We start from the raw sequence: 12,443 nt of genomic DNA, 5'->3' as shown, positions 1-12,443 counted from the left end.
TAGTGCAATAAGAGGCAAAAGATAACTTAGTTCCAGTACTCACATGCTGTTTGACAGACTTTTAGTGTGTGTGTGCGTGCTCAGAAAAGCACATGTCAGAACAGCACACGAACAAAATGTTTAACCAGCAAGGCTTTAAAACGCATGAAATTAATGAACATTCGTGATTGCGAATAACTAGTGTCCCGTGAACTCTAGCTGCTGTGTTAACATATGATGTGAATGTATGTCGCACTGTACAGTATATTGGGACAGAGGCACTAGAATTGCAAATGATAGAATGTGTACTGTAGCACGATATTATAATATTTCTTCAAAAGCAGACTGTGGAGACATTTTAATCGTACACAATCAAAAATCGTGATATCACACACCCCACAGATTTGAAAGAAGGTGTCACGTGGTGTTACCAAGTTCCTCATACTGCAGCCTCACTTCACCACTCACCCTGTTAAAGTGTGAAATCTGACACCAGCATTGCAAGTGTGGCTATTTTGAAGAAAGTAGTATGTGCACATCCCAAAGCAACTTAGAGCAGGTGCTCGATCATCAGAAACACTTGAATGTCAAAAAACAAAAATCAGCACACTGCCACTGCTGCTCTCAAAATTTATTAAAAAGACAACGTTTCCACCAAAAAGGTCTTCGTCAGGTCAGACAAAAGTTTTGTCTGACCTGACGAATACCTTTTTGGTCGAAATGTTGTCGTTTGATAATATATAAAGATTTTACCCAATACCAAAATATCTTAATGGTCCTTAAAAAATAGAAGGAAAAAACAGTCTCTTTTATTTAAGGGGGAGATATGTCTTGGCAGGTTTCTGTGAGATTCAGGAATAAGCCGGAAGGTCGAACACACTCACAGCTCAGTTCGATCCGAATGAAGTCTTTGATCCCCAGGTTTTCCAGGAACACTCCTGATGAAGAGCTGGTTTTAAACAGGAAGGAGATATCGGCACTCAGCTCCCCGTGGAACGTGGGAAAGTGCAGGTACGACGTCTCCTTGTTGAAGTAGGCAGCGTTCCAGAAGTTACCTGGAGAAAGCATTTACAGTAGCACATTTATATAGTTCGCCGGGAATAACGTCATGGTTTTCATTAAGCACAACTGCACATGGGTGCCAATCTACCCAGAGCCGGTCTGACAGGATGACAGGGTAAGTGCTTACAGTGTGATTAGAGCGGCTGATATTAAATCCGTGCTGTACTTACTGTCTCCGTAACACTGCAGGGGACCAACTCTGTAGGCCGCTTCTGAACCCGATCTGCTGATGTCACCCACAGCCAGCGCTGCGACCGGCAAATGCTCTTTATGGGACAGCAGCCCGGAGTCATTAGACCTGTCAAACGTCACAAAACAGCAGGTTTAAACATTTGAGAACAATCACATCTTCATTTCATGTAAACTGTGAAGAACATAACTGTCAAGAACATGTCCAGGTCATATTTCACCCATGTGTGTGTGTGCACTGTAACGTTATTGCACTGCAAGCACATTTCCCAATCCCCATAATGTGGAAAAAAGCTCAAGTCAACAATAGAGGCAAAATTGTACAACTTCATTTGTTTATTGCATCACAGTGCAACTTTTTATCTTGCAATTCTGATTTTATTTCTCAAAATTGAGAGATATTACGGAAGAGGATTAGGGCCAAGCAATAATAAAAAAATAAAACCATCTTGAGATTAAAGCGGTTAAATTTCAAGAAAAAGTCGAGATAAAATGTTGAGAATAAACTCATTAAATGACGAGAAAAAAACTCGTTAAATTTCGAGAAAAAAATCATTAAATTACGAGAACAAATTCGTTAAATTACGAGAAAAATGTCGTTAAATTTCGAGAAAAATGTTGAGAATAAAGTCATTAAATTATGAGAAAAAAAGCCGTTAAATTACGAGAACAAATTCGTTAAATTATGAGAAAAATGTCGTTAAATTTCGAGAAAAATGTTGAGAAGTCATTAAATTACGAGAAAAAAGTTGTTAAATTATGAGAACAAATTCGTTAAATTACGAATTTGTTCTCATAATTTAATGACTTTTTTCTCATAATTTAATGACTTTATTCTCAACATTTTATCTCGACTTTTTTCTCGAAATTTAACGCATTTTTTCTCGTAATTTAACGAGTTTATTCTCAACATTTTATTTCGACTTTTTTCTCGAAATTTAACGAGTTTTTTCTCGAAATTTAACAACTTTAATCTTGAGATGGTTTTATTTTTTTTATTATTGCTTGGCCCTAATCCTCTTCCGTAAGACATAAACTTGCAACTGTGAGTTACAAAGTCAGAATTGTGAGATATAAAACCAATTGTGGGGGAAAAGGTCAGAATTTTTGGATAAAACGTCATTACGTAATTAATAACGTCATTACGTAATTACCTTTTCCGTGTCTGAAACTTAGCTTCCATAGTTTTGTAATATATACTGATTTTAAAAATTAAAAGAAAATCCAAGTGTCTAGATGGTAGTTCTGCATCACAATATTTACTACATAAACATATCTCAATATTTTTTGGTCCTTTTATGATATTTAGTATTGTCAAATGTTCATGTATTTGTATTAAATGAACCAAACCAAAAACAGGATGTGATGTCACAAGCTGCAGCCCTGAAAAGAACAGAATGCACAAATATAGCTGATTCCTCTAATCTTAGGAGCTATGTTGCCGATTACAGTTCAGGTGTCTGAACCACGTCTCCTCACTGCATATCATCGTTTGTGTGTAATGGAGGAATTTCTACCACTGTTTTGACTCCTTTACACATTTTATAAGTTCTTCATGAGTTCTCAGCTAGCAAAAATACCATCATATGTACTCACATAGAGTCAGCGCATTTAGCCCAGCACACAGCATTGCCTTGGATGTTTGGTAAGTACTGTCGCAAAATAAAAGCCAGGGTTTTTTTTTTTTGTATCTTTAGGTTTGGTGTAAATGCTAAGCAAACCAGGACTAAATGTATCGTTTTATTTTTGGGTACTGAACATGAGAAGCAAAAGAACGAACACAGTGTCATACCACTCTTTGCTGTCGGCATCACAGTTACAGAAGTGTTCAGGATGCACACAGTTATCTTGCAGCCCACAGGCACACTGCTGACTGCCTGGCACCGCTCCTCCCCAGTACATGTGTGCTTCACCCGCCCTGCCCAGCCACCAGGTGAAGGGGGTGCCATCTGCAACAACACAAACACAGAGCGTCCATAATGAGACTGATGCAACCGCTCTACAAAATGATGCTTAGACATTTGGAATAAAGCATATCCAGAAGAAATGTTATTGCTCAGAGGTTTCTCTTTTATAGCTCATGAGGTTCTCAGTAATGTCTCAGATGTTTCTATTAAAACTCCTAAAAGATAGTTCATATCATTTGACCCTGATTTGGATGAGATTTCTGAGTTTTGGTTGCAGACTTGTTTGGGATCTTGCCAAATCTGAGCACCATTTGAGTTGAGGTATTCATGAAGAAAATCTGAGAAGCAGGAAATTTCTACTAAACTTCTTCAAAAGAAATAAAAGTAGACACAAATGGGTCAATAGTTTGGATAATTTGATCCTGCAATTTATGAGAAATGAGTTATGAGTTCATATTGAGTTTTGGTCACAGACTTTGGGGCACAATGTGACATATTTTGACATGAAATGTGAGATTACTGGGGTCTTTTTCGCATGAGAAACATATGAGTAGCAGGAAATGAGATGTTTCTTATGGAAGCCACTGAATAAAACATAAAAGATGTAATTGTGACTTTTTCTCTCACAATTCTGACATTTTATCCCTCAGATTTGCAAGTTTATATCATGCATTTCTGAGAAAAGAAGACAGAATTGCAAGATATAAACTCGCAATTGTAAGAAAAAGTCAGAATTGTGAGATATAAACTCAATTGTGAGAAAAAATAGTCCAAACTGTGAGATAAAAACTAGCAATTGTGGGGAAAAAAAAGTCAGAACTGCAATATATAAACTCACAATTACAAGAAAAAAAGTAATTATCTTTTAAATAGTTTTATTCCATCGCAGAAACAAGCTTCCATAGTTTCTACTAAAGTTCTTCAAAAGAAATAAACAAATGGGTCAATAGTTCAGATCATTTCACCCTGAATTTGATAAGAAATGTTCGAGTTCATATCGAGATGACTGACTTTGGCATCTTGGCAAATCCGAGCACAATTTGAGACATTTTGAGATGATGTGTGTGATTACTGTGGTCTATTTCTCAAGAGCAACATCTGAGAAGCAGGCTCTATCTGCTCTATATTTAATCTCATTTCTGTCTAATCGAAAGAATTGAGACGTTAAAGAGATCTTATGTGTGATTTTTCACTTCTAGACGATCACACTCCCGCACCCGTCGTCCTCTAAATGCATCTGTCCAGGTTTAATCGAGATGAGCGTGTTATTTTCATTACCACTCACCTGACATTTCCAACATTTCTTATTTACGCCTGACACCGTGCTCTCCTCGTCTCATCAAGAACTCCGATAATGAGACAACTAATGGACGCAATTACTGTGGGTGCGGAGAGCGCCGATGTTTCGTGTTTATTTGAGAGACTACGAGAACCGTTATCACTCGACCTGTGATAGATAGACACTGTACCAAACCGCCCATGACAAACCCACACAAACAAACAAACAAACAAACATGATAAAAGCACTTCAAAGGTACAAATGCACATGAAAAATGTACTCTAAAGGTGCCTTTCAATTAATTTAAAGCTGAAAAAAGCGGGGGAAAAATATAACTCGATATAAACTGTCCGTAACTGAGTATAACAATCAATTTGTGCCGTTTGCTTAAGCGTCATGCAAAAGTCTGCAGATGGAGCGAGGTTTTAATAAGCCTGACCTTTCATATGGAGGGGGCGATCGATATTCCTAATAAAAAGGGCTTACCTGGTGTGTTCAAGAGCCGTGACTTTTTGCAGTGGTAGGAGAGTTCCTGCTCGCAGTACTCCGCCTGGGTAATTATCGCCTGGATCTGCTCCGCGTCGGCGGAATAGTTAAAGTGGGCTAAATGCTGATTTATCCCGGAGGACGTTTTTAATTTGGTGAGCTCCGTGTTATTGTGTTGTATCACCATCCATGCTTTATCTGCAGGGACAAGAGGGATGCAAACGATGAAAAGGCCAAAATGACACACTCTGCAGGACTGTTTTAGCTCAGGGCTTTGTTGATTTTCACCTGTGCAACAGTCACATGACCTTCAAAAGGTCACAGGAAGTTCATAAAAAAACCTAAAGCATGTGATATCTTACTAAACAATCATAAAAATAAAGGTTCTTGTGTTCAAAGAATCTTTAATAAGCCTCGTGGATTCTTTATTATTATTTATTATTAGAGATTATTAATGTTTGCATTTTAGGTTCTTCATAATGATTCTACTGTAGGCAAAATTTGTTATAATCAACATGAAATTACATTTTCAACCAATTTTACTTTTGTAATGTGACATAAACACAGTGTTGTTATGAATTTATATGAATTTATTACAAAACATTATCATTAATTGAAATAAAACAAATAAAATGACAATAATAAATAATAACAACAATAATAAAATAAAATAAAAATAGAAATATTAGATGAAAAAATTAACTCTATGAATGTGAGGATTTTTTTCAGCAGCTAACTGAAATAAAATATGTTGAAGTACTAAAGTTATTAAAACTTAAACTGAAATAAAAACTAAATAGAATTATTAAACCCCAAAAACGAATTTAAAAAAATGACAAAAACACTCAAAAATATTACTAAAACTTATGTTATATTTAAAATGTTTTATATAAAAACTGTAATGAATAACATTAATAAAAAACAAATCATTTAGTAGATTAACAAAAAATGAAAATATATATATAAGAACCAATTTGAAATATTAATAAATATTATAATAGTATATTAATAATACTAAAATAATACTAATGTGAAATAAGATATTGAATGAGGGAAAATATTAAACCACTGGGAATTGATTGGCTAAGAAATAGGAAAGTAACTCAACTGTAAACATGAATAAGTTGGCAAAACTCAAAATAATTGAGGCAATCTGTTAAAGCAAAATGTTTAAGTTAAGAAATGGCAGATTGTTATTTTGTACTCATAAATTTTAATTGTTCTTAAATTGAAATATTTGAGTAAACTAATTTATACATTTTATTATCACGCAATCTCAACATAAACATTTTTATTAATGAAAATGTAGCTAGCTATAACAAGCTAATTCAGAAAATGCTAACTTGCTAACATGTTAGCCATATGGTATAACACTTGCTGAATGAGTACAGCACTATGAAGCATTACTTGCTCTCAAACCAAGCCGCATGTACCACTTGTCACCATGATGGTAACTCTCCAAAAACCCACATTAACAGAAACTTAACATTAATCTCGCTCAAAAAAAAACAATATATAGCACTTAACTTTAGCATTTACTTTCCCCTTTCCATAGGCAAAGCATGCTGGGAAATAGAAATCCCAGCCAAGTTTCAGTTAAACTTAAGTTTGTCTAAATTAAAAGAAATTAGTTCATAAAACTCAAAACAATGAAAAATATGTCAGTTCTGTGAACCCAAAAGAAAAAGACTCCTAAATACTCATAAAAGTTCATATAACTGAACTAATTAGTTTAATTTAAGTTTGTCCTACTCAAACTAATTCATTATTTTGAGCGCTAGGGTTTACAACTTATGAAGTAAAGACATTTTTTCTTTAGAATAACATGCATTGATGAATCACGCACAATAAGATGAGCAATGTATACTAATAAGAAAGTAAAAAGAGTCAGTATGGATTTCATATCGAGTTTAGCAGGAAAAGTGAAGATCTAAAGGTAATGGGATGGTTTTCAAAGAAACCATAGCACTTCAAAAGCTTGTTCTATTCCATCAGGCTGTAAAGCCCTTTTAAAAACTTTATTTGTAAGAGCACACGTCGCACAGACATGCTCAAAGGTTGATCTGTCGGGTTCTTCTAAAGAGTTTTTTTCCGCGAGTGTCACAGCCGACTTCCTCCGCGGGGTGTGTCACGGTGCGTGAAGGATCAAAAGCTGTGGATTAAAGTCCCAATTACGGAGTATTTAAAGGGATTTAATCACTTTGGATACGCTGCGTGAGATTCACCTGACATGTTGCAGTAGATTAGTTGAGGTTTGATGGGGCCGCTTCCATCCACGTCTATGTAGTAAAAGCCAGACGTGTTTCCTTTGTGTTTGTACGCCTCACACGACGCTTCATAAACGGCTGTAAACACAGAAGTATTAGCTTAGTCAAACACAGAAGAAGTTTTCAAAATGCATGTGTGGAGAGATAATGAGGTGAGGCTGTTCTCGTTCAGAACTGTGAATAATAACAGTAACATACATAAACGAGTGCGCATTCACACTGTCTGTCTACAGATGAAGTTGTGAGCAGTTCATGTAACATGTGCGAAAATGCACCTCACATAAAAACATCATTTTTTCACACCCTGTAAATGTTATTATAACAGGATGGTAAGATTCCAGTCAAGCTGCCCTTTAGAAAATATAGTTAGCTACCATTAAAATGAGGCCAAGATTTTTTTAGATTTGATCACATAAATCAGTATTTATCTGGCACAAAACAAGTAGGGTGGCAGCATTAAAACTAATATATAAATACACAAACTTACAGTAAACACTAATAACAAAACCCTAATTTATATAACTAAATCAGTAGTGGGCAGAAGTGATGTCCGGCCTAGGAAAATTGACATCTTCACCCTTTCAAATATTATTAAAAATGAGTTAAGTAAGTAAATAAGCATATTGCGTTTGTGCTTGGAGTCGATTGTTTCATTTGTGATAATAATGCAATGAAACATGACAAATTGTGCAACATAATTTTTGGCCAGGCTGTCATACAACACATGCAAAAACAAGAGAGAAGTAACAAAATATTAATAACTAATTATGTTGTAGTCAATGTATGATTTTTCCTGTGAGCTTTTTGCTTTTCTATGCATTTTTTTCATAGTAAAATGAAACCTAAAGGTTTCTTTTGTATGGAAGCTTGTTTCCGCCATGAAATAAAAAATAAAAAAGGTAATCGTGACTTTTTATCTCACAATTCTGACTTTTTTTCTTCAATTGCAAGTTTATATCTCACAATTCTGACTCCATAAGACGCAATTGCGGGTTTATATCATGTAATTCTGTCTTATTAACTCGCAATTCTGACTTTATATCACATAATTTTGACTTTGTATCTTGCAATTCTGACTTTATAGCTCGCAATTCTGACTTTATAACTTGCAATCAGTGCTTGACATTAACACCTGCCAACCCACCAAATGCGGTTAGATTTCAGCTGTGGTGGGTAAGACAGCCACTCCCATTAGCCACTTTGGCGGGTTGAATATAATTTCAGCTTACAGCCTAATCAAAGGTAGCCAAGCTCGTTGTAGCACAAAATTACAATCCAATCACAATTCGTTATCGATTAACTTGCAGTTAGTGAAGGCGGGATAGGCGGAATCGCGCTGAATGACACACAACAGAAGCGCTCTCTCTCTGTCGCGCACGCGATCAGATCTCCTTGCGCCTGAATAGTCAACACAAAATGTCCATCGTGTGGAGTATCTCACGTGAATACAGTCGGTTATGGCTTAAGTGGACATAAAACGGTTGGTAAAAACTGGATGTGTGTCAGTATATTACATCCATGCATTCAGCAGCCCAATGAAATATATGTCTGTCATTAATGTTAATCAAACAACAAAAGATGTTAAATAAATGTATACATGTTCAATAAACCTACTGTATCTGAAAAAATAGTTTAGGCTATTTAATTTACTACTGTATTTGTGATTTACTAATTTTCTTCTTTGTTCTTTTTATAAAGCCTAAAAAAAGTTGTTTATAAAATTGATCATATTATGGTCATATTACCCACCCCTTGCCCACCCGCACATACCAGCTGATATACCATGTAGGCCTAGTCTTGGTTTGGGTGGTCAATCTGCATTTGAAAGTTTGAAAGGGTTTTAAATCTAGCTAATCAAGTAAAATGACTCAAAATCAAGTAATTTTAGCATGCCAAAGTCAACTTTAATCATATAAAATGTAATTTCCCAACAGCAAAATTGGGGCCAGTGAGCAAAAAAGTAAATGTGAAGCCCTGCTCGCAATTGTGAGTTTAAATCTCACAATTCTGAAAAAAAAAAGAAGTCAGAATTGCGAGATAAAATTTTTTTTTTATTTTTTTTATTTAGTGGCGGAAACAAGCTTCCATACATTTGCCAAAAAAAATTGTCAGATAAACACCGTAACCAAGTTTAGTGTTTTGTTCTTCCCTAGTATTTAAAATATTTAAAAAATATAAAATATTTTCCTCATATTTTGATGGTTTAATCGAACATATAGGATCATTAAAAACAAATATCCCCTACAGACATCACTTTTGACCACTAGGAGTGGATGTGTTTAGCATTAATTGCATCAATAGTTTGCATAAGTCATTTTGCAGCCTACAGCAGTTTTAATAATCTTTTTGTACTGGATAAGACATTTTGTGTTCTGAAACACATATTTTCATCGCATATTGAGCACTTTTATCACAGAAAAGCAAGGAAAATTGAATTCCTCATGATATGAGGCCCATAAAGAAACAATATAAAATATGACACAAGGTCAGCCGCTCATTAGCTGCAGAGGTTGAGTTTTACACCCTTATGGATTTACACCAAGTCTTAAATGAAGTGAAAAGGCCTGTTTTGGTCCCATAAAAGAGTGTGGAGTAGATTTCATCTGAAATTAAGCACATGTCACTCAAATATTTAATGGCGGCAGCATTTAAGACGCTTACACTTGAGCTGTTTTAAAGGGTGAGCGTTATTGAGAGGGACTTTATAGTGCGACCTCATAATTAGATCTCATATAAAGCTGCTGTCAGTCAGAGGAGCGTTTGGAGGTTAATAAATGGAAGAACATTTCTGCAGTACAGTAGCTGAATATATCTGCACACTCACTGATCTATAATAGCAAACAACACAACAACAAGTTTTTATGTGTTTTAGTAATATGTTTAGTAATCATTTAGTAAGATGTTTAGGGGGAAGTAGATTACTATAATAGGTTTTGCTTTCAAGGAAAATAACCAGAATAGTAAATAAAATAAAAAAGAAATATATGTTATATTTTGTAATATACTGTTTACAATATAATATATGCAATATGTGGAAAAGCATATATGTATGTAAGTGTATAGAATTTAATTATTGTTTAAATTGCTTTTTTGGGCTTGCGATCAGGTTGTTATGACACTTTATTAGTCTCACAAATCTGTCCATAAAAATAATCCTCCTCTATATCTTGCATATGAAATAAGCAGACTGAAATAAACAGATTGAAACAAACAGATTGCATATAGACTGTAATTATCTTCCTTGAAAGTGAAACCTACAGTAATTCATTTCCCCTCTAACCACCTTAATTGATAGTTATCTTCCCCCATTTGCATTACATCATGAAATCAGAGCTAAACAGATGCAGAAGGTCATAATTAAAGCTGCTCTGTTTGCATGCAATATTTATGGCACCACACTTCAGATAAATCACTGCCTTCGCTTTATAACACAAATACACTAGGTGGGAAATTTTATTCAACGAATATGTCACACAAAATTAAGTGGACAATATATGATTCTGATTATTTGCTCTGAGTGCAATATTTGCATAATAGTACAAAATATATTGTGTTGAGAATTTGTCACAGTGAACGTGAGCCGAAGAGAAAGTTTGTAGTGAGTTCAAACTCAAATATAACACAATTACAACATACAGAGTGATCTGTGTTATAATGAAGTGAGTTACACAACCATGTCCGCATCCAGCCTTCACAGTCGTTTCACACTAATTCAATTTTCATTAAAAGTTCAAAACAAGGCAGATAAGAAAGTGCATCTACATACTCATTTAAACACTTTTACTGGATCATGTCTGCTGAGGAATATTAGCAGATGAACTGAAGATCCAGCGCTAATTGACAGGGATCGTTCTGGACGTATTTTATCAACGAAGAGTTAAGCAGTATTGGGGAATAACAAATTCAAAGTAGATACTAACTGCATGAAAGAAACTCTTTTAGCTATGTCCGAAGGTGATGTCCTCCGGAGATGTTTGTTTTTAATGACCCTACAAGTTCAATTAAACCATCAAAATATGAGGAAATTATTTTATATTTTTTAAATATTTAAATATGAAGGAAGAACAAAACACTAAAGAAATTATTTGGCAAAAAAAAGGCAAATAAAAAAGGCATTGAAAAACAAAAAGATTCACACTGAATATACACTGCTCAAAAAAAATTAAAGGAACACTTTTTAATCAGAGAATAGCATCAAGTCAATAAAACTCCTGGGATACTGATCTGGTCAGTTCAGTAGAAGACGGGGTTGTTAATCAGTTTCAGCTGCTTTGGTGTTAATGAAATCAACAACAGGTGCACTAGATGGGCAACAATGAGACGACCCCCAAAACAGGAATGGTTTTACAGGTGGAGGCCACTGACATTTTTTTCCCTACTCATCTTTTCTGACTGTTTTTCACTAGTTTTGCATTTGGCAAGGGTCAGTGTTACTACTGGTAACATGGGGTGATACCTGGACCCTACAGAGGTTGCATAGGCAGTCCAACTCCTCCAGGATGGCACAACAATACGTGCCATTGCCAGAAGGTTTGCTGTGCCTCCCAACACAGTCTCAAGAGCATGGAGGAGATTCCAGGAGACAGGCAGTTACTCTAGGAGAGCTGGACAGGGCCGTAGAAGGTCCTTAACCTATCAGCAGGACCGGTATCTGCTCCTTTGTGCCAGGAGGAACAGGATGAGCACTGCTGGTGCCCTGCAAAATGACCTCCAAGCAGGCTACTGGTGTGAATGTCTCTCACCAAACAATCAGAAACAGATTTCATGAGGCTGGCCTGAGGGCCTGGCATCCTCTAGTGGGCCCTGTGCTCACTGCCCGGCACCGTGGAGCTCAATTGGCAATTGTCATTGAACACCAGAATTGGCAGGTCCGCCACTGGCACCCTGTGCTTTTCATAGATGACAGCAGGTTCACCCTGAGCACATGACAGATGTGAAAGTGTCTGGAGAAACCATGGAGAATGTTATCCTGCCTGTAACATCGTTCATCATGACCGGTTTGGTGGTGGGTCAGTGATGGTCTGGGGAGGCATATCCATGGAGGGACGACGCACAGACCTCTAGAGACTAAACAATGGCACCCTGACTGCCATTAGGTATCAGGATGAAATCCTTGGACCCATTGTCAGACCCTATGCCGGTGCAATGGGTCCTGGGTTCCTCCTGGTGCACGACAATGCCCGGCCTCATGTGGCGAGAGTATGCAGGCAGTTCCTGGAGGATGAAGGAATTGATACCATTGAATGGCCAATAGATAAATCCAATAGATCACCT

The 12,443-nt window shown here is 36.1% G+C and overlaps 1 protein-coding gene across 3 annotated transcripts in view; it reads right to left on the bottom strand.

The window, feature by feature from the left end:
* The window catches only part of cntnap3 (contactin associated protein family member 3), a 151,305-nt gene that overhangs the window by 31,369 nt on the left and 107,493 nt on the right, over nucleotides 1-12,443 (bottom strand). For all 3 annotated transcript variants that reach the window (XM_048181244.1, XM_048181245.1, XM_048181246.1), the window contains 5 exons: nucleotides 7,128-7,247; nucleotides 4,903-5,100; nucleotides 3,023-3,179; nucleotides 1,212-1,339; nucleotides 864-1,034 (listed from right to left, as the gene is read on the bottom strand). In XM_048181244.1, coding sequence (XP_048037201.1) covers nucleotides 864-1,034; nucleotides 1,212-1,339; nucleotides 3,023-3,179; nucleotides 4,903-5,100; nucleotides 7,128-7,247 — 774 coding nt within the window. The remainder of the gene's footprint in view (nucleotides 1-863; nucleotides 1,035-1,211; nucleotides 1,340-3,022; nucleotides 3,180-4,902; nucleotides 5,101-7,127; nucleotides 7,248-12,443) is intronic.

This window comes from Megalobrama amblycephala, linkage group LG2 (genome assembly GCF_018812025.1).
Source record: "Megalobrama amblycephala isolate DHTTF-2021 linkage group LG2, ASM1881202v1, whole genome shotgun sequence".
NCBI lineage: Eukaryota > Metazoa > Chordata > Actinopteri > Cypriniformes > Xenocyprididae > Megalobrama > Megalobrama amblycephala.
Note: the sequence above shows the minus strand (reverse complement) of the source record. Positions and strands in the feature narration are given on the sequence as shown.